Source organism: Rhinoderma darwinii, chromosome 2 (assembly GCF_050947455.1).
Source record: "Rhinoderma darwinii isolate aRhiDar2 chromosome 2, aRhiDar2.hap1, whole genome shotgun sequence".
NCBI classification, from domain to species: domain Eukaryota; kingdom Metazoa; phylum Chordata; class Amphibia; order Anura; family Rhinodermatidae; genus Rhinoderma; species Rhinoderma darwinii.
Window position 1 is genome coordinate 446,120,845 of NC_134688.1, and position 21,730 is coordinate 446,142,574.

The following is a 21,730-nucleotide window of genomic DNA, read 5'->3' on the forward strand; positions in this document are numbered from 1 at the left end:
TCAGCTGTCTTGGCCTTGGTTTATTTATCTTTTTTTTTTTGTGCAAAACCATAATTCAATATTTGTGTTTGAACAATCAATTACAACAGAACTTTTCATGAAATAAAAAACACAAGAATATAACACCAAAAAATGGTCTTCTTGCAGTCAGTTCAAGGCAAGGAACTCTGGGCAAACACTTAAAGGGGTTTTGCCCATCAGGGACATTTATGACATATCCACAGAATATACTATAAGGGGAGATTCACACGAACGTTGCGTTTTTGCGCGCGCAAACAACGCAGCGTTTTGCGAGCGCAAAAACCATTTGACAGCTGCGTGTGTCATGCGTGTCTGATGCGCGGCTGCGTGATTTTCGCGCAGCCGGCATCATAGAGATGAGGCTTGTCAACGCCCGTCACTGTCCAAGGTGCTGAAAGAGCTAAATCTTTCAGCACCCTCGACAGTGAATGCCGAACACAACAGCGAAAAACCTGTACAAAAAAAAGATAAAGTTCCTACTTACCGAGAACTTCCCGGCCGTTGCCTTGGTGACGCGTCCTTGGTGACGCGTCCTTGGTGACGCGCCTCTCTTGACATCGGGCCCCACCTCCCTGGATGACGCAGCAGTCCAAGTGACCGCTGCAGCCTGTGATTGGCTGCAGCCTGTGCTTGGCCTGTGATTGGCTGGAGCTGTCACTTGAACTGAAGTGTCATCCCGGGAGGTCGGACTGCAGGAAGGAGACAGCAGTAATCGGTAAGTTAGAACTTCGGGTTTTTTTTACAGGTTAATGTATTTTGGGATCGCAAGTCACTGTCCATGGTGCTGAAACAGTTTAACTCTTTCAGCACCATGGACAGTGACTATCTCCTGACGTCGCGTACCGATAATTTTTTTGCCGGGATCGGCCAAAACGAGTTTGGCCGAACCCGGTGAAGTTCGGTACGCAAAGACACTCCGTTTGGATGTTCGGAAACAGAAAAGCACGTGGTGCTTTTCGGTTTTCATTCATCCTTTTCACTGCTGTTGCGCGAATCACGCTCGTCCAACGGAAGTGCTTCCGTGTGGTGCGCGTGATTTTCACGCACCCATTGACTTCAATGGGTGCGTGATGCGCGAAATACGCAGAGTTTTTGAACCTGTCGCGCTTTTTGCGCAGCAGACAAACGCTGCGCAAAAAGCACGGACTGTCTGTACTGGCCCATAGACTTGTATTGTCCATGCGTGCCGCGTGAAAACCACGCGGCCCGCACGGACCGAATACACGCTCGTGTGAATCCCCCCTAACTGTCAGATAGATGCGGGTCCCACCTCTGGCACGGGAGGTTTAGAGGACTCCGTTCTAGAGATAGGTGCGGGTCCCATACCCTGTGGATATGCCATAAAGGTCTCTGATGGGCAAACCCCTTTAAAAAACAGCTTTTGCCTGTAGTTCAGAAGATATACCACCCAGAGTTGGCACTGATCCGGTGATCTCCTGCTATCTTCTCCAAAGTCTTGCAGCTTGTTAGCTTCCGGGCAGCAGCTATCATAGGTCATGATATAGTCATAGGCCACTTAGGAACTTATCTGCCAATTGGAAATGATGGAACAAGCCTTTAGGAAAAGCCTGCAGGACAACAGCAGATTTCAGAGGGTCCAAAGTTTCACTGTCTGAGATATCCAACCACTTTTTATATGGAATATGATACTATGTATGGCTGGATATATTTACACATACCACATGACTTTTTGCACAATTTATATTTAGATGAACATAGATTATTTTTGCATAGGATTACCACCTAAATGTTTGTATTGTTGGATACATCTTGATGGGCCGGGTGGAGAACGAGAGATTGTCAATACAACATTATGGTGAATGCCTGAGGTGTGTAAGACGGAATGGCTGCTAGGGTTACATTGCCTAGAGCCCCAGCCAAAGAAGTTGTCAGGCAGGGTGTTCACAGCAAATAGTCTATATACAAGGGAGAGCACAATGTCAGGAGTACAGTGCAGTGTATAAGAGCAGCACAATTACAGGTAGTGAAAGAGTTAGACCACTAGGCAAGTTGGTATTAAGGTAGGTAAGGGGTTAGTGCTAGCTTCCCTGGTGATCTAAGTACCTAAAAGGTCAATGCCAACATTCTTGGTGGTCTAGTGTATTGAAGAGGTCAATGACAAAAGTCCTGGTGCTTTGGTGTTGGAGTTGATGTAAGCATCCCTGGTGGTCTAGAGCATAGAAGGGGTTAAGGTAAACATCCTTGGTGGCCTACTTTGGCGAAGAGGTCAACCATATCTGGTGTCAATTAGATTACTAACCCCACAGGCTCCAGTGACTTCTGCTCTTACCGGAAGCTGAACGCGATGTAACTTCCCTGCACTGATCACAGCTGGGAGTGACAGAGGACTTTTTGGTTGTAATTAAACAGCTGCAATGTTGTCTCTGTGTTTTAGCAGAGCATTACGTGGCCCGTTAGTCATACCTAGAATTATGTGACCTGTTATAGTAATCCCTAGCATTAAGCAGTCTGTTATATAGTCAGACCTAGCATTACATGGCCTGTTAGTCAGACGTAGCATTATGCGGCCTCTGATCGAAATATCTAGCACTACGTGGCCTGTTATAGTCATACCTAGCATTACGTGGCCTATTGTAGTCATCTCTAGAATTAGGTGGCCTGTTGTAGTGATCCCTAGAATTACGTGGCCTGTTGTAGTCATCCCTAGAATTACGTGGCCTGTTGTAGTCATCCCTAGAATTACGTGGCCTGTAACACCTAGCATTATGTGGCCTGTTATAGGCATACCTAGCCTTATGTGGCCTGTTATAGGCATACCTAGCATTATGTGGCCTGTTATATAGTCAGACCTAGCATTATTTATTATTTTTACAGTCTAGCTTTAAAAAATACATAAAACAAAATTTTATTTTAATATTTATTCAAATCCTCATCAGGAAATGAACACTAAGATTTTAAAAAAATAATAATAATAAAAGAATCACACAGCAATATATACAAGGCTTGTGACACCACAGGAAAACAAGAAATTTTCCATTAAAATAACACAATAAAACAGTTTTCTGTAAACCTTAGAATCTATAACTTAATGGCAAAGAAACAAGATTTAATATTGCAATGCTAAATTACTTCATTTACCTTTTTTTTTATGTTTTTATAAAATTAAAATATATAAACTATCAGTCACATTACAGTTGTGGGCTTCCCATTGAAATCCATCATCATATCATATCATTAAATCCTTTACTTATTAGACTATTCCAGGGGGACTATGAAAAAACCCACAATTTTTGATTAGTCTCCGACCTGACTCCAAAGTCATCACGCACAGGACGTCTTCCCATGCATCGCACATGCAGAATTTAATCACATTTTTAAATAAAATCTAATTTCTGTACATTTTCCCAAGATACAATGATATGCATACATGCAAAACAAGAAGGCTGAGAACCCATCTGCTTCTATATACACATATATTCACAGACTGTATAGAACCCGAAAACAGGTTTCATTAAAACAATACAAAAAGATTGACTTATGGTAAACAATATTTACAGCCATGTTTCCTTTTTAAAAAAATGCTAACATACCAATGCATATGTGATACATTATTTACAATCATATTTACATAGGAAGAAAAACATATTTTTTCATTTGTATTTAAAAATACAATATATTTTAAAATGTTATCTTCAAATTATTTTTTTTACAGAAATTTAAATATTGTTTTGCAACACAACAATCCTGCAATTTCTAAATTCTGTGCAATTAAAAACACATTTTCAAATTTGAAATATTTTTTATTGGAAATAAAAAAAATTCAAGAAATTAACATAAAAGAAAAAAAATCCTTCTATTATTAATTGAGCATTTTTGGCCAGTGCATGATCTGATAAGGCACACCAATCCTCTCACTACTAGCATAGGGATAATCATGGCCTACATAAGTTCATACAGGTTGGCTGCTTACTTGTGCTTATACCTTTTAGCTAGAAGGTAACTTTTTCATTTTGAGGTTCAAAATTCTATGCAAAATAATTTCTTAATATATTTTTATAGTGGTCAAACCCTAGTTTTTCTGATACAGAGCTCCAAATCCCCTGCATGGACACAGAGTTAATTGATAAAATACTCTATCTGCCTGAAGTCACCACTAGAGGGAGATTACTGCATACTGGTTTAGAATCGAGTTCAATGTACAAACAGTATGCAGTAAACTCATAAGCCCCCTCTAGTGGTGGCTGAAGGCAAACAGAATCTTATCATTTAAATCTGGGAATTTGAGGCTCTGTATCTGAAAAACTGAGCCCCTATCCCAAAAAATATTTGGACGTATTTAGATTATAATGCACATTTATCAGCAGCTTGATATCAATAAGAGCATATATAGCCTATCCCAAAAACTTCTAATCATGTGCGGAGAACACAATAGATACAAAAATCAGGTTCATATATTACTTTAATGGGAAAACATGGGCAAACCCCAGAGAAAGCCGTTGCCAATAGATCAAATGCAAATGTTCCCAAATTACAAATTTTCAGAAGACGTTTTACCTTGAGTGACTATGCACGGACTTAAAATGCACAAGTAAGATCTCATACACACGGCCATATTAGGGTCAGTTCACCCTCTGAGCTGTACAAAACTGTAAAACAGCACCCATAAAACATATACATGGGGCTATACTGTACCTTTGTATGCCTCCGATATCATACAGAATGCAATAGAAAAAAGAAAATAAATCATGGCATGCTCTATCAAATGGCATATTACAGAGGTTGGGGGGGGGGGGGATATTTTCTTAATACAGTGCCTTACAGGGGAACCAAATGGCAGCACATGGTGTCACTATTGTTCTGTAATACGGAGCCATAGGGATTCTACATGCCTTTGCGCACATGGCTCTGCTGTGACCATGGAGTCTTAAAATTAGAGTGAATGGCCATTTTTTTCCTGCATTAGAACTTCAATACTAGAATTTTCTAAACACTATAGTGGTATCTTCAAAATTTAATGTATTTAAATTTTTCCCCATAGATTTCTAAGCCAAACATAAATGGAAACTGGTTTCATTTGTTAAAAACCCATTTAAATTTTTTTGTAGGGGAAAAAAACAAAAGCAGAGATTCATTATAGAACAGTAAAATATTTTCTGAAGTCAGATTTGAGCCTCACCCCACATATCGCTTCTATTTACATACACGGCATATATCTATATACAGATTTCAGGCACAGTACAAGTGAGGGCATATCACATAGAGATACTCATGGTAAAATGTTATTTTCAGTATTTAACATGTAAACTTTGTTAGCTGCCTCTTAAAGAAGTAAAAGAACTCAAAAAAAAAAAAAAAAAAAAATAGGTTGTGTTTCAAATAAAACATTGATCTGTTCGATACTCAGATGGGCTGTAGCTAAAGCACACAAAATAGCATTAGATTTGTCAAATTTGGCAGACTGTAACAAGACGTTTAAAGTTAATCATCCATAAAATAAGTGAGGGGAAATCATCACTAGAATGGAACTTTATATTCAGATAATTTCCAAAAATAAATTTCATAAAGTCAGGATACGGCGTTGGAGGCTCTGTTAAGGGCCTCCGTCGCAGATCCGGCAGAGATTGGAAACAATAGCGCCGCATGCTGAGCTATTGTTTCCGGAAAAATCACGGACACCACGACGGAAAGCTGACGGAACCCATTAAACTCAATGGGTTCCGCCGGCCGGCTGCGGTGTCCGTGGTGCAACTGAACTGTTGCCTCTTGGCATTCCCTTGTTCTGCTCCTCTGATGGAGCAGAACGACAAAACGGCCTGACGCAGATGTGAACAGGGCCTTAGCCTACCTAATGTAAAAAGAACCTGTATGCATAAGAGGTAAAGTACACACCCAATATACATCCTCTCACACTGAGCCTTGATTACACACACACACACACACACACACACACACACACACACACACACGACTGATTCACACAGTAAAAATATGAACTAATGAATATTTTTTTTTCAATTACATATGATCTATTTAGTCTATCATATGCAGAAATATGTACTTATGATAAAGAAAATAAATAATGTAATTAAGTAAGTTTGGTAAAAAACGAAAAAAAAATGTGTGGATATCTTTTAAGAAAATTGTTACGTTACAGAAGTAGCTGAGCCCTTTTTATACTGATGTCAAATTTATATTGGCAACATGCAGATGTTTGTTTCTATAGGTTATCAGCATTTCTAAATTTGTTAAGCCATAACCTCCGAGTTGTATGGATCCATAATATGGCACCTATAAAATTCTATGGGGCCTTATTGTACCGCTGTATTCAGAGGCGTCCAAATATGATACGGTGTTCCACTGGAGGCTGTATCACTGCTTCTAGAGAAGAATATCTCCGTAATATGGTGCCGAATGAGGTGCCATATGGAGGCACATGGAGTGCCTCTGGCTTTGTATTACAGGGCCACGGGGACTCCAGGGACACAACCTGCTGTGTGCATTAAGGCCTTATGTGATACTGAGTAGTATTGGTTTTGCTTCTGATTTATTAAAGTTGTAGGAAGACAACCCAGACATATTACAGCACTTAATGCAAAAGACCTGCAAAAACAGACCTCAACACATAAAGGTATGTTCACACGCTAGCTGGCTTTTACGGCTGAAATGACAGACTGTTTTCAGAAGAAAACAGCTGCGTCGTTTCAGCCGTAAATGCTCCTCCTCGTAATATACCAGGCGTCTGTGACGCTCGTATATTTTGAGCTGCTCTTCATTGAGTTCAATGAAGAACGGCTCAAATTACGTTGCAAAGAAGTGCCCTGCATATAATGTATATAAGTGTCCTGCACTTCTTTGCCGAGGCAGTCAATTTACGCGTCGTCGTTTGACAGCTGTCAAATGACGACGCGTAAATTACAAGTCGTCTGCACAATACGTCGGCAAACCCATTCAAATGAATGGGCAGATGTTTGCCGACGTATTGTAGCCCTATTTTCAGACGTAAAACGAGGCATAATACGCCTCGTTTACGTCTGAAAATAGGTCGTGTGAACCCAGCCTAAACGTTGCAATGTACTATGCAGATTATCAGCCGTTGTAGTATTTTTTACTCGATTCATATAGGTCATTAATTGTTCTTAAATTTTGTCAGCATTTATTTTACATTTCCTATACACAGAGCCCATTGAACCGTGTATAACAAGTAAAAGTTCTTCTATGGTCTCTCTGCTTCTTTTGCACTTTTGCACTGATGATCACAATTGTTTTACTTACTGCATTTAATGATGCTCGGCACAGAACATTACCTACTAAAGACAATTTTAGTACATTTTTGCCAATCTTAACATTGGATAATTTGCTCCACTCATAGCTTGTATGTAGTTTAATATGCTTCAATAACGAAAAGTATGAAATTTTTACCATAAACAGAGGAAGTTTGTTGTATAGCCACCTTATATTAAGCCTCATTTATGTCATACTGACTCAGTACCTTGAAGTACGATGTAAAAAACAAGAGCCTGACTATACTTATTTGTATTAATGCTATTGTGCTTTACCTTGACATTATTGGAATAGGGGGGGCCCAGACACACGTCCAATTTCTGTGTCTTGATAATGGACAAGAAAATGAAAATTGATAGCCTATCCTTAAAGAGGCTCTGTCACCACATTATAAGTGCCCTATTTCCTACATAATATGATCAGCGCTACAATGTAGAGAACAGTAGTTTTTATTTTGAAAAACGATAATTTTTGAGCAAGTTATGAGCAATTATAGATTTATGCTAATTAGTTTCTTAATACCCAACAGGCGTTTTTTTAACTTTTGACCAAGAGGGCGTTGTAAAGAGAAGTGTATGACGCTGACCAATCAGCGTCATATACTTCTTCCATTTGTACTCAGCACATAGGAATCACGCTATGCTGTCACATACACCCATATTAACTTTACTGAAGTGTCTTGAAAGTGAATAGACATTGCCTCCAGCCAGGACGCGATGTCTATTCAAACTCCCGACACGTCTGTAAAGTTTTTGTGGGACTTACTTGCACAGCGTGATCACACTGTGCTGTCATTCACAGCGTGATCTCACTGTGCTGTGATTAAGTCTCACACAAACTTTGCCGAAGTGTCGGGAGTGTGAATAGACATCACGTCCTGGCTGGAGGCAATGTCTATTCACTCTCAGGACACTTCAGTAAAGTTAATGTGGGTGTATGTGACAACGCGAGATCACGCTGTGCTGAGTACAAATGGACATGAATAGAGAGAAGTGTATGTCGCTGATTGGTCACGGATTGGTCAGCGTCATACACTCCTCTTTACAACGCCCACTTGGTCAAAAGTTAAAAATCACAGTTGGGCATTAAGAAACGAATTAGCATAAATCTAAAATTGCTCATAACTTGCTAAAAAATGATAGTTTTTCACAATTAAAACCACTGTTATCTACATTATAGCGTCGATCAGATAATGTAGAAGATAGGGCATTTATAATCTGGTGACAGAGCCTCCTTAAAATAGGACATAAATGTGTAATTGGTGGGGATCCGACCTGCAGGACTACTCCAGATCAGCAATTGATAATGGATTATCCAGACACAGTTGCTCTTCATGTACGTGTGGCTGTGCCTGGTACTGCAGCTCAGCCCCATTCAAGTCAATGGGGCTGGGCTGCAATTCCCACACAGTCACATGGACTGGCCGTAGTGTCTGGAAATAAATTTAAGGAGCCACAGAACTCCAGGTACTGTCGTGGTCCCTTTGATCTGCTGATAGGTGGGAGTCCTGGGTTTGGACCCTCACAGATCACACATTGATCAGCTATCTTAAGGAAAGGCCATTAAAGGCTATGTACACCTTTGTCATTTTTTGTTTTGTTTTTTTTTTTAAATAAAATTGTCCATCAGTGTGATTGGTGCAACTTCCTAAATACATTTTATGAAAAATTATTTTTACTTTTTGAGATACAGCTGCTTTGTGTCCTGTATACAGAGCAGCTGTATCTTGCACTGAATCCTGTATTCATCAGGTCAGCGGGACTTACAGGTTCAGTGTCAGCGGGTCACGCAGGATCGAGCTGCTATTGATCACATTTAAGTTCATAACTTAAATGTGATTGATTACAAGTGGATCCTGGATGTCAGGAACACGCAGAACCCGCTGACACTGAACCCATCAGTCCCAACCTGACGAATACAGGTTCTGGTGAACGATACAGCTGCTCTGTATACAGAATACAAAGCAACTGTATTTCAAAAAGTTAAAATCTATTTTTATCAAAGTGTGTTCAGGAAGTTGCGCCAATCACACTGATGCACAATTTTATTAAAAAACAAAACAAAAAAACAGCAAAGTATCTTCCCAAATGTGATGATCAATCTTTCGAATAGCCAGTAATATTAAAGTTACCATTATGGTAAAAACAAAATTACAAAATGTCAAAACAGATATTTAGACAAATGACGTGCTGTCACAATGTTCTCCCTGAAGAAACGGAAAGTCGTATGTCAATTCAAATGGCAATGTTGTTACCTTGGGAAAGAGACTAAGTATTCCATTTACCACTAGGTAACACCGCTATGACCTTGTGGTAACCGGCCAGCTTCACTGTGCTTGCTGCATTGATTTAACATTAAAGACAAACTGCCAGGAACATAAAAGTATCCAAAAGAAAACCATAATCATCAGAATAAGGATTACATATTGAAAAACATTCTGTTCTTGTCACCATCTGGTCACTAATGTGCTTAAAAATACTGAGAAAACCTAGATGTTATTATGCTATATTGGATTTGGCCTAAAGACACTGGAAACATCCAAACCACGACATTTATCGCCTAAAAGAAAAAACATTTGTACTTGGATTATGTTTTTGTAAATAAAATAGTGTACTTTTGTGTTTTTGTTATTTTTGTTGGGGGGGGGGGGGCAAGGATTGGTGCAGGGTTAGAGGTTTAATGTATTAGTTTACCCGTAATGAAAAAGTGTTCAATACTATAAACTCAATATTTGTCTCTTTCCAAGTACCCCAGAAAAACACCCAATTAACCAGAGTAATTTTGAAACTGTTGACATTTTCAATGACCTGTATTATAAGTCGATATACCTAGCTACTGAAGTAGGAGCAAAATAAGATATTAAAAAGGTAAAAAAAGAAGAAATTTTTAATAACAATACTTGTACATTTACTAGAACCACAAGCAAGATCAACCTAAGTCCATAAATTTATAACATGTCCATAAGATCATGCCATTTGTTATGTCATGCATGATACAATTACATTTTTTCTTTATTTTGATTTTCCAGTATTTTATTCCGGCTCCTTCTTTATTGTTAGCATATCAAGAAGCCCATATTTGCTGCTATTGGAATTATGCAAAGTGTTATTTACAACATTGGGATGTCTGGTAAAACCAATCCCATTTGTTCCTCTACTATGGGCTGATTCTCTTTTGAAGGTCATCTCTGCTGCTTGTCCCAATAGCGACTCAGTCCAGCTGGTTCGATCTCGTAAGTCCTGACCAGCAACCGTATGTGCCCCCTTTTGTAGCATATAGTACAATATAGGGTTGGTCTTGGTCAGTCTAGGAGAATCTTTCCCAAAGTCATTTTTTTCCATATCTGCGATAACCCATTTAATGGGACTTCTATCATTGGGGGGAGGGCACATATTCATATGTCCAGACTCAGTCCGTGGGGAGTTATTTCTTAAAATATCTGGGGAAGAATGTGGAGAGTTCTTTAAAGGAGATGGATATTGAAATGACATTTGACCTAAATTATTTTGATGAGAATGCTTTCCCATAAACATATTTAGAGGAGGAAGCATAAATTCTGAGTTTCCTGATAAGTTACTTCTGTTTCCTCTTATAAGTTCATCAACCGGCGTATTGTTCCTATGCTGAGAGTCCCTGACACAATTTTCTGAAAGCAATAGCTGTTTCAACACATTAAAACCTTTACTCTCTCTTGACCAACTCAAGTTTTTATTCCCATTGAAGGAATTCTGACACATAAGGTTCTTGTTATCATGATCAGTTTTTGTGCCATTGACTTTGTCCACATGGAGAAAAGGTGCCTCACATGAAGATGGTGAAGTGCAGTACTGCATGTTTCCAACATCTGGTGAATTCAATTTTGCCATTTTCACTTGGCTTTCTACGGGGTCATTTTGGTGCATTTTTCTTTTTTTAGGCACAATACAAGATATTTTTGATTCTGTCTGTTTGGATTCAGAATGTCTATTATTTACATCTAGGTCACTGGTATCATATCCATCATGGTTTTGACGTAGCAAACGACTTAAAAGGCCATTTTTTGAAAGTGAAAAGTCCTGTGGGGGAGAGTGTGGAGAACGGACATCCTCTGGAGCTTGTCTTGCAGCTTTGTGCAACGAGGCCGCTAAGGGACTTGGAACACTTGTCTCTTGGTAAGCATTGATGTGCTCCCCGGGCTCAGCTTTAATTCTGAAAGCCATAAGTTGCTCATTTGGAGACTTTTGAGTCCGGTCTGTGTTAATTTCATCTTTTATACTTGGTCTCTGCACTTTGTCATTTTTGCATTTGTTGTTAGGTGTGGCTAGCAGCAATTGAAGTACAGTACGACGTTCCAGAAGGTTTTCAATTTCAGAGCCAGAAAATGCAGAATCCACTGGAGTAGATGGACTGCTAAATCCCCTACCTTCCTCAAATGTCCGTGATGATTGATTTGTAAGTAGAGGACTGTTCAGTCTTTCAATTAACCCTAAAGATTTTGAATTTGCCGGACCTATTGGTTTCGACTGCCTCTGCTCATCGGGAGAAGATGTTGGCTTTCCACATTGAGCTAGATTTTGTAACAACTTGCTAGCACTGAAAGATGTATTTTGTGCATTTTCATTAGCTAGTGGGACAGTTGTTTGAAGTGCTTTGTTTCTGTTAAGCTCTATCAAATGGCTTGATGCTGGATTTACAACCCTTTCAGGTTGAATGTTGTTAATAAATGATGTGAAAGGAGGCTTTACTGGAAATGACTGGTGAGTTAGGTTCATTGGAGAATCTGCTTTTGAAGAAGAGTGCAAAGAGAGTGCATTTAACGGAGAAGAATTGCGTATACTTGGACTTTCTGAGAGAGGACCAGGTGCGGAGAAACTGAACTTCGACAAATCTGTAGCCTTCTGTTGTGTCTGCAGATCTTCAATTGTTGATGGAACTTCTTCGGTTTTATGCCCAAGCAATAGTTGTAACAGTGTTACTTTTTGATATGGTTTAAGTGTAGTATCCACTGATGAGTCTTTATTTTCTTGGCTGATACCAATTCCATTGACATTTGGATCCCAGTTGTGAAGTAACGATTCCGTTAAATTTTCAATAGAGGCTGCAGAATGCAACATCTTGGGCTTGTCTGCTCTGTTTTTGAAGGACAAATCTATAGGTACACAGTTAGAATGAGTGCTTTCATCATCACTGCTCTCTTCCTCTGTAAAGCTAGGATTGTTATCGGAACAGTCATCTGTCGTTGTAGGTGTAGCACTTTCTTCAAACACAGAATATTTTTCATTGTGCGAAAGGTTTTTTCCAACACTTGCACCATTTTGGCTTTTTAAAAGGTGTAAAAGCAAACTGTTGTTGGGTGATGGCTTTCCATGGCTTCTTTCCAAATGGTTCTTATACCCAACTGTTTTAAGAGGAGAATTTGGAACACCAAGTGTACTTGAAAAAGGCGACATATTGCCTGCGTTACTTAATCCATTGGTTACTGTCCTTGCTTGAGTATTCAGGCTAGCTGGCACATTGGATAACTGAAGCCGGCCAAGATCATTTTCCGAACTCTCCTTCAATCTCGCCATTGCTGCAAGCCTTTCACTTGCTAACTGACTTGCGGTCTGTGCTTTAAGCGCATGCTCCCTAGAGTACTGCTGCAAGTGTGCTTCACTGGAAAGCAGAAGAGCAAGCTGACTACAGGCCACACTTGGTTTAGGCGAGGCAGTGGGACTTGACCTTTTCTCCACCATGTTAGCAACAGCTTGAAGTCTTGCAGCACATGAAATTGGCTCACCTACCACTTTAGTGCTACTTTGTGCAGAAAGAGAAGGTTCAACAAATGTTTCCTGATGAGAACTTTTAGCCAAAACAGTCAAGTTACTGTCCACTGTATTATCTTTTGATCTATTTTTGTTTAAGAGAGTCTTTAGGTGATTTGAAGCCAAACCATAACATTGAGCATCCTTTTCATCTGCGTTTCCCTGCTGGCTGAGGGAAAATCCTTGGTCTTTAAGACTTTGTTTTATCTGTTGAGTCAGTGCAACACTCTGCAGCCTAGAGCTAAATGACTGCAGCAAAGAAGCCAGCAACGTGCTATCTTGTTTCCCTTTTGGAACATTTTCAACCATTCCAGCTAAGAGAGAATCATTTTTGCCATTTCCATTGACAGAATCAGATAAACGCCTTCTCTTTGCAGCATGCCAGTCCTCTGAAGACTGTAAGAGTCTGGCCTTCTTGAGATGCAACATGCCGGAGGACTGACTACTGTTGTGCACTGGGGCATTATTCTTACAGTTCGTAAAAACATTCCCAGAAATGTTAAAGTTGTCATCAGCTTTTACACGGCCGGAGAGTTTGTCAACCGCTGTTATAGAACCGCCTGCTGCTTGATGCATTAGTAATCCTTCTAGATACGTTAAAACAATGGGATCCTGTTGCATTTCAGAGCTAAGCTCTTCTCCATGAGTCATGTTCAACAAACGTATGCGTAGAAGCTATGTCTTTACCTACTTTAGAGAACAGTGTAGACTAAATTTTCGAAAGTAGATATCGGTGTTCTTTTAAATCATTTCCAGAATAATCTCCCAGCAGATGTCCTCTGAAGAATCTTTGCCAAGAATACGAATGTTCCATCAAATTAGTGTTGAGGCAACATGTTGAAATGGTGTGTATCAATCGGTCAGAACTCTGCTCGCATCAGACAATCTTCTTAATTTTTCCATGGAAACAGTGCTTTAATTCTTTTATTAGAAGTTACCTTAAAATCAAAGAAAAGAAAACACACATAAGTATGTTATCAAATAATAGTCACAGATCAGATACAGCATTTAAAATGAGCCAAAAACTCTCTCTGAATAACAGTGACCTTATATTGTAGTAAAATAAATAATTCTACATAAAAAAAATGAATTCGTAAAAAAAAAGTGATTTTTAGAAATATACATTCAATTACATAATGATAAAGTGGTGTCACCGGCTCCTTTTATGGTTAAAATGCATGAATGTCTAGCAGGAACTCCGTTGTATGCTCATAATACTTATGACGGTCCATTTTAAGGGCACCTACAAATATTTTACATGGGGTTCAATAATTTAAGGACTTTTTTGTGCCTAAAGCGTTGCTGGCCTTTCCTTAGGATAGACCATCAGTGTTTGATTGATGGCAGTCTGATCCCACAGGAACCCCACTTCTCAAAATTAATAGGGATGATCTGCAGTACCAGGTACAGCCATACATATGGGCGAACCAGTATGTGTGGATAAACACTGAAGACGGGGGAAACTTTGATGGCCTATCTTAATTTCATCAATTTTTAGTATAAAAAAAACCGCGTTAAGTTTAGGGGCAACTTGTTGCTAAAATAGCAACTAATGAGAATGTACTTGGTCGCACTAAAATACAGCAGGTTTAGATTTCTGCCACGACACAAACACATTTACTATTATTAGTTACGATGTAGTACTGCCACATTGCGATATGTTGCGTGGCCTCAAGTCGCCGTGTAGCTCTAGCCTAAGAGTCCAATTAGGAAATAAAATGAAGATACAAAAAGGTTTATTTTTACCTAAAAACATGTAGGTTAAAACACAAAATGTTCAACGCAAATCACCCTTATAAAGAGATATAACACATGGTAAGTCCAGAACTGCAATGTCAAGGTCATAGAGTAGAATGTAAGATTACAACCAGGACCGATGTAACAGCTGCCATTTGATCCAGGCTCGTGGGATTTAGAATACACTTAACATACACACACTCAATTTAGGCATACTGTACATTGTGTACAAGTGTTTTCACACCTAAAGACAACTAAATATTTAGCCTTACGTGACATTCTGTGTAAACCAATTCATTATACCATTAATTACAGCTCATCAGAAATGATGCCAGTAATGGTTTTATGATTAAAACGGACTTACATGAAAAGGCGACAAACATAAAAAGGCAAGTTGCCTTAAAAATATAACATTTTACAAAGTTCTGATGTATTGGAAGTTGCAGAACTGAACTTTAGATGTGACAGAACGGATGAGAATTGTTCTAAGATATCAGCCATCTCCGGTAACATCTGCTTCACTATTAAGGAGTCTGACCAACTTGCGTCAGAAATGACCATAGATAAGTCTTTAGGATATTCAACATTCAGACCGGCTTGCTTACAAAACACCTCCAAAAGCACAAACAGACGTAACTTTAAAGAGAATGTCCACCTTTTATCTCCATATCTTGTTTTTAGGTTCAGAATTCTTTATAGCAGTTGGTTGTGTTTCTAATGTAGAACCCAAAATCCCGTTGATAGAGTTATTGGGTATTCCCAACTTATACATTAAGCAATGCCATAAACGTCTGATAGATGTGGATTCCAGCTTGCTCGGCTGTTTTCTTAACGGTCGCACATGCATGGCCATCTCTGCATACATTCTCCACCTGGATCTGGCAGCCAGCTCACCAGGTGGGACAGGGGTTGGGTGACCACTGTTCTGGAGATACGTGTGGGTCCCAGAGCGAAGACTATGCCATTCAATAAATGCTTAAGTTGGGAATACTACATTAAATGGTAAAATTCTGGCTGCCTGCATGAACCACTAGAGGGAGCATGGAGGGTTACTGCAGTATCAACAGTCGTGGCTGCAGGCAGCTAAAAAGTTAACATTTGAAGAAGCACTCCGGCAATAAAAAAAATTCTGTCCCGATTATTTGAAAATTTGATCACTAGACCAAACGTAGCAGCTACCAGTAAATTAAAGGGCCCGGTAAGCCGATAACTTTAAGCGGTAGAGGGGCTTTTGAGCCCCTTAAGGAACCAGCACTCAGGTGCCGTGTAGTTGTATGCTTACGCATAAATAAATTATATTTGCAGTAGATGCAAGGTTACCCATAGACATATTTTTTCTTTTCTCCTATTCTGAAAAAATATAGGTTACATGTCTTGCTTGCAAACGCGGTCCACACAGTTAATTTCCCATAGTGTGAAGGAAAGTGATGACTTATTTGTTATAGATTTTATTTTTCCCTTTGCAACGAGTCTTGCTGGCTCACTGGATATGCACCTATTGATCGATGGCAGAATAAAGTCAGTGGTTCCTCCCCACGTACAGTAATTGATGCCACACATAAATTCCTGAAAACAGCTCAGCTATTCTTGTTGAGACCGCTTTCTTGAAGTGTCAAACTCCCGGAATAATTTAGGCAATAACTTCGTAGCCAACAAATGCAAACTTTTTCACCATTTCTAATAATCTTGGTCTCCACATCAGCAAACAAATTCGAAAATTCAGTTAATTCACCTTTTTTTCAATCAAACTTAAAGAGGCTCTGTCACCAGATTTTGCAACCCCTATCTGCTATTGCAGCAGATAGGCGCTGCAATGTAGATTACAGTAACGTTTTTATTTTTAAAAAACGAGCATTTTTGGCCAAGTTATGACCATTTTTGTAGTTATGCAAATGAGGCTTGCAAAAGTCCAAGTGGGTGTGTTTAAAAGTAAAAGTCCAACTGGGCGTGTATTATGTGCGTACATCGGGGCGTTTTTAATACTTTTACTAGCTGGGCGCTCTGATGAGAAGTATCATCCACTTCTCTTCAGAACGCCCAGCTTCTGCCAGATCACGCTGTGACGTCACTCACAGGTCTTGCATCGTGTCAGACAAGCGAGGACACAGCGGCATCAGAGGCTTCAGTTGATTCTGCAGCAGCATCGGCGTTAGCAGGTAAGTCGATGTAGCTACTTACCTGCTGATGCTGATGCAGAATCAACTGTAGCCTCTGGTGCCGATGTGTCCTCGCTCGTCTGACACGATGCAGGACCTGTGAGTGACGTCACAGCGTGATCTGGCAGAAGCTGGGCGTTCTGAAGAGAAGTGGATGATACTAGTAAAAGTATTAAAAACGCCCCGATGTACGCACATAATACACACCCACTTGGACTTTTGCAAGCCTCATTTGCATAACTAAAAAAATGGTCATAACTTGGCCAAAAATGCTCGTTTTTTAAAAATAAAAACGTTACTGTAATCTACATTGCAGCGCCGATCTGCTGCAATAGCAGATAGGGGTTGCAAAATCTGGTGACAGAGCCTCTTTAAGGAGAAAGAAACACCCTAGATCTAAGAGTCTATGACCGATGTCTGAATCAAGGCTATAGAGGATCATTACAAGCACAATACATAATTAAATATGATAGCAACTCATTATTCAGCCTTCCCCTGTCTCCAGTCTGTCTCAGGCTAGGTTCCCAGTTCCACGATGTTTCACCTTTACGATTGGCGTGTATGCCAGGAGAATCTCCCATCTAACGTGCCTATAGACGTCAATAGAAAAACGTATGCCAAAAGTTGACAACTCTTAATTCCAACTGTAAAAAAAAAGAAATCTCTACTACACGGTTTATGTTGTTTTTTTTAAGGGTTACTCTGTATACATAATTCTTCATGTGACTTAATCAATTCAGACAATCCATAGTGGTTGTTGCATTAATTTCTTGGTCCCTTTAACAACCAAACATGGCTATAATACAGATCGCAACTAAAAAACAACTTCCTCATCCTCAGAAGGTATCCTTTGTATTCTTTAAAATTCACCTTTAGCCGCGCCGATAGTAGTGGTTGAAGTAAGCTGTAGCATTAACTTTCCTTACTTTATGAGCCACAGATCAGATATAAAATGTCATAATGAACAACACTAAATGAAGCAAGTCACAGGTCAGAGAACGATGACAAGCCTTCCTGCTCAAACAGGCAAAATGGTGAGTCATATTAGCTTATTAATAGCGGATTGTTTATAGCAAAGACATCGGATGAGCATGAGTGTACGTAGAATGTCAATATAATCACACAAAACCCCCAAGAAAAAAATAAAGGGGACCTGCCACTAGATTTTAGGGCACTAAACCACCAGAATGTTGTTATAGTGCTGGGATTTAGCATCCTAAACATGCCCCTCTCAAAACGGTCCGTGTTACCATTTTGTCTAAAAAGAAGATATAATACAGCCTGCGCCGTATGTAAATTACCGGAGAAGAGTCCTGAGAGGAGTCCAACAGCATCCTGCACATGCTCAGATGAAGCAGAGGCCGATATACCTGGACTCATCTCAGGACTCATCTCTGGTAATCTACATACGGCGTGCACTGTATTATAACTTCTCTTTAGACAAAATACTAAAATGGACAGTTTGGACAGAGGCATTTTTAGGATGCCAAACCATAGTAGTAGAACAGGTTGGTGATATAGTTCCCTAAAATCTAGCGACAGGTTCCCTTTACAGGGTTTGTGCCAAGATAGACATTTATCACCTTTCCAGAAGGTTGGTGATAAATGTCTGATCACGGGTCACAGATCACTAGAACAAGCCCCCCCCCCCCCCCCAACCCCTCTGATCCTCTTCAACACATGACTGCAGTAAGGAGACCTTTGATTGGAGCGATGCTCGGAGGTTTATGTTAGCCCCATAGCCATTGAATGGCGCAGCAGGGCCCATGCTCGACCACCACTTCACTCAAGCTCCTTCTCACTGAAGACGGTGCAATGAGAAGGAATGGGGGACTCGGGACCCCCGTTCCAGTGATTTGTGGAGTTCCTAGCGGTTGGTCCCCCAGTCACCAGACATTAATCACAGTGGGATAACCCCATTAAGGTGCCAAAAAAATTCCAAATTATTGTACATAGGAAACATTGTGTCATGCAGACTCTGTGGCTATGTATGGAGTGCTATCCGGATTCCCACTGCTACAAATCCGCGGTATCGCATATGTGAATCAGCGCTCTATTAGCAAGTGATATTGTAGTCATTATCAGTCCTAGGGCTCATGCACATAGCCCCCTATATACGTCTATGGCACCGATAACAGTCTCTGGGGCCATACTGTATCTCTATGCCTCCGATTTTATAAGCAGTCATTGATAATACTTGTATGTTCCAGATGATTTCTTATTACGAAGATATTGTTCCCAAGAACAACTGCTTCCAAAGGAGAATATCTCCATAATATGGTTCCATACAGATTCACTATACTGCGGGATATAGAGTACCTTCAGCTCCGTAGTGCAGCACTATAGGGAGTTCATGTGCCGCCGTACAGTATATGGGCACACGGATATGCCATGTGCATAGCCCTGATTCAGAAGACGCTGCTTTAACATGTATGCATAAAACCTGCAGGTTACAATCTACTGAACTGTATCGCTGAAATTATTCTATCATGGCCTTATGTACTAGTTTGGACCCTACTCACAGTGTCCTTCGTCTCCTACCTGACCTGGCTTCTTTGTGGGGGTATTCTACCCTGATAAATTGTACCAATGATCCCCTTCTTCATGAAGCCTTAGACAAAGGCAGCAGCCGGGGGGAGGGTAGCGATCTGAATTACGCCTCACTAAAATGTTAATGCACTTTATTTCCTTTGTCTATTAAGCCAATGGTGTTCAATAAAAAGCTGCAGATTGCAATTCAAGACGTGGAGCTATAGGTAGAGTGACTTATTAGAAATCACTGAGTAAATCTCATGGTGTTTGCTAGAAATGCAATTTGCATAAACCTGACATGCCGTCTTAACATCGAACAAAGCATACATTTATTAAAAGTCCATGACCTCACGCTAAACTCTAGCCACTCGGCTAATTTGGCATAAAGACATTCAGTACAATGCTGTACCTACTTACAGGAGTTAAATGACCCGATAAATGAACTCGCGGCTAAAAACAATACGCTCACTGTACCGGCCACGTCACTGAATCAACAACTTATTTTTGCCTTTGTGCTTTGTACATTTTTATCTGGTGAGGTCTTATAATATAGAAGGTTACTTATATCATTTTATGTTTTTGTGTGTAAACATTTTTGTCAATTACAGAACACTGGATGACATGGGAAATGCACGTGGGTAGTGAGCAGCACGAACACACACATGCATACGACTGGAAATTAAGTAAACTATTAAAAATGTAATGATTTGATTTTTCTGGGCCTTCTCTGCGACGCAGCAGTCAACGTCATCAGTGCTGTGTCACATGCAACATCCCGACGCCATCCAACGTTGGGACATTGTATGAGCCGCAGCATGCCGAGGGGGTCGGAGGGGAAAAGAGGAGAAATGAGGAGAGTATACATTTTTTTTTTTTAACTTAATCGTCCAACAGGGGAGGAGGGCACACGCCTTTACCTTGCTACACCCTACAGAGTGAAATCTACGCCAGCTAGAAGTTGGCGTAGATTCTCACTATAATTTACACCATTCTATAATTATAATTTTTCTCGCATAAATTATATTAAACTTGTTGGGCGGCTGTGGCCACACCCCCTTTCGGGAAGCCACGCTAGGAGCTGGTGTAGATTTTCACAAAAATTAATGCCAGTTTTCTGGCATAAATTATAATCAATTTTCGAGCCACTCGGGCCCCGACCCTTTTGGGAAGCCCTGCGCCTTTCCACAAAAGTAGCGATGACAGCATAGAAAGGCCAAATTGGTAAATTTGGGCCCAGTAGAGACTATTCTACACCAGAAAACTGGCATAAAAAAGGTTGATAAATTCCCCCAAAAGTGTTGGCCAATCTCAGCCCCTTTCCAATGGACCTTAGACACCTGACTGCATATCCATATACTGTCCTGGACGCTGGAAACCCGCACATAAACTTACTTGGGTGTAGAATCATAAAGAAGAAGAACTGTGTTCATACAGGTTATATTCAGGACATTGGTATTAAGAGACCTTTTAATAAGGAGTAGAAGTATAGATATTATAAAAGTGCCGGTAACACTGATAACATCAGTCACACATGTATGTAAATGTTTCTGGAGTTCTCAGAACCGGAGATATGTGACATACAATAGTGATTATGAAGACAGGAATATTTCTGGACTCAATGTCTGTCATCAGCAGGATCCCCCTAAAATAAGCATCCAGAATGAATGGAGGATAACAGAGAGCAAAGGCTTGCATTAAACTGAACATATAGAGAAGTATTAATTTACTGTACCTTTTAAAGAACGATAGTATAATTTTACTACAGTCAGAGGAGGAAACCCATTGAGTTTGTAATGTATTTAGCTTAGTTAGGTTTGTTTCTATTGTATGTAAAAAGTTCATAAAGTTAATATCACAAAAAGTGCTGTATTACTAGACAATAACTGTAAATAAGCAGCAATAATAAACCTGTGGAAGTTCCCATCTCATGAATATCCATGGCCGGCTATTGGTGGCTTAATTAGATTGTCATTTTGATTGATTCCTCTGTGTTTTGGAAGGGATATCTGTAATCAGCAGGCATGTTATAGCAGAGATTGAAAACGCACGATACTGAAGAATGGATCAGAATGCAGAACATATGCAAACACACAAACTATTTCCATGTAATGCAGGAAAAAATAAATAAATATATATATATATATATATATATATATACACACACACAAATACATACACACACACACACACACACACACACACACACACCATATGTATCTGAACACACAGTAATTATATATATATATATATTTATTTTAC

The 21,730-nt window shown here is 39.8% G+C and overlaps 1 protein-coding gene and 1 long non-coding RNA gene across 3 annotated transcripts in view; one reads left to right on the forward strand and one right to left on the reverse strand.

Moving 5' to 3' along the window:
- The first annotated feature begins 254 nt into the window (after nucleotides 1-254).
- Nucleotides 255-20,149, forward strand: LOC142743590 (uncharacterized). Its single transcript, XR_012881590.1, has 3 exons — nucleotides 255-736; nucleotides 17,880-17,973; nucleotides 20,080-20,149. It is a non-coding gene; the product is annotated as an uncharacterized LOC142743590 (long non-coding RNA).
- Nucleotides 10,132-21,730, reverse strand: part of NRIP1 (nuclear receptor interacting protein 1) — a 61,201-nt gene continuing 49,602 nt past the window's right edge. For both annotated transcript variants that reach the window (XM_075854498.1, XM_075854499.1), the window contains exon 2: nucleotides 10,132-13,984. In XM_075854498.1, the coding sequence (XP_075710613.1) occupies nucleotides 10,296-13,697 (3,402 nt within the window). In that variant the 5' untranslated portion in view covers nucleotides 13,698-13,984 and the 3' untranslated portion in view covers nucleotides 10,132-10,295. The remainder of the gene's footprint in view (nucleotides 13,985-21,730) is intronic.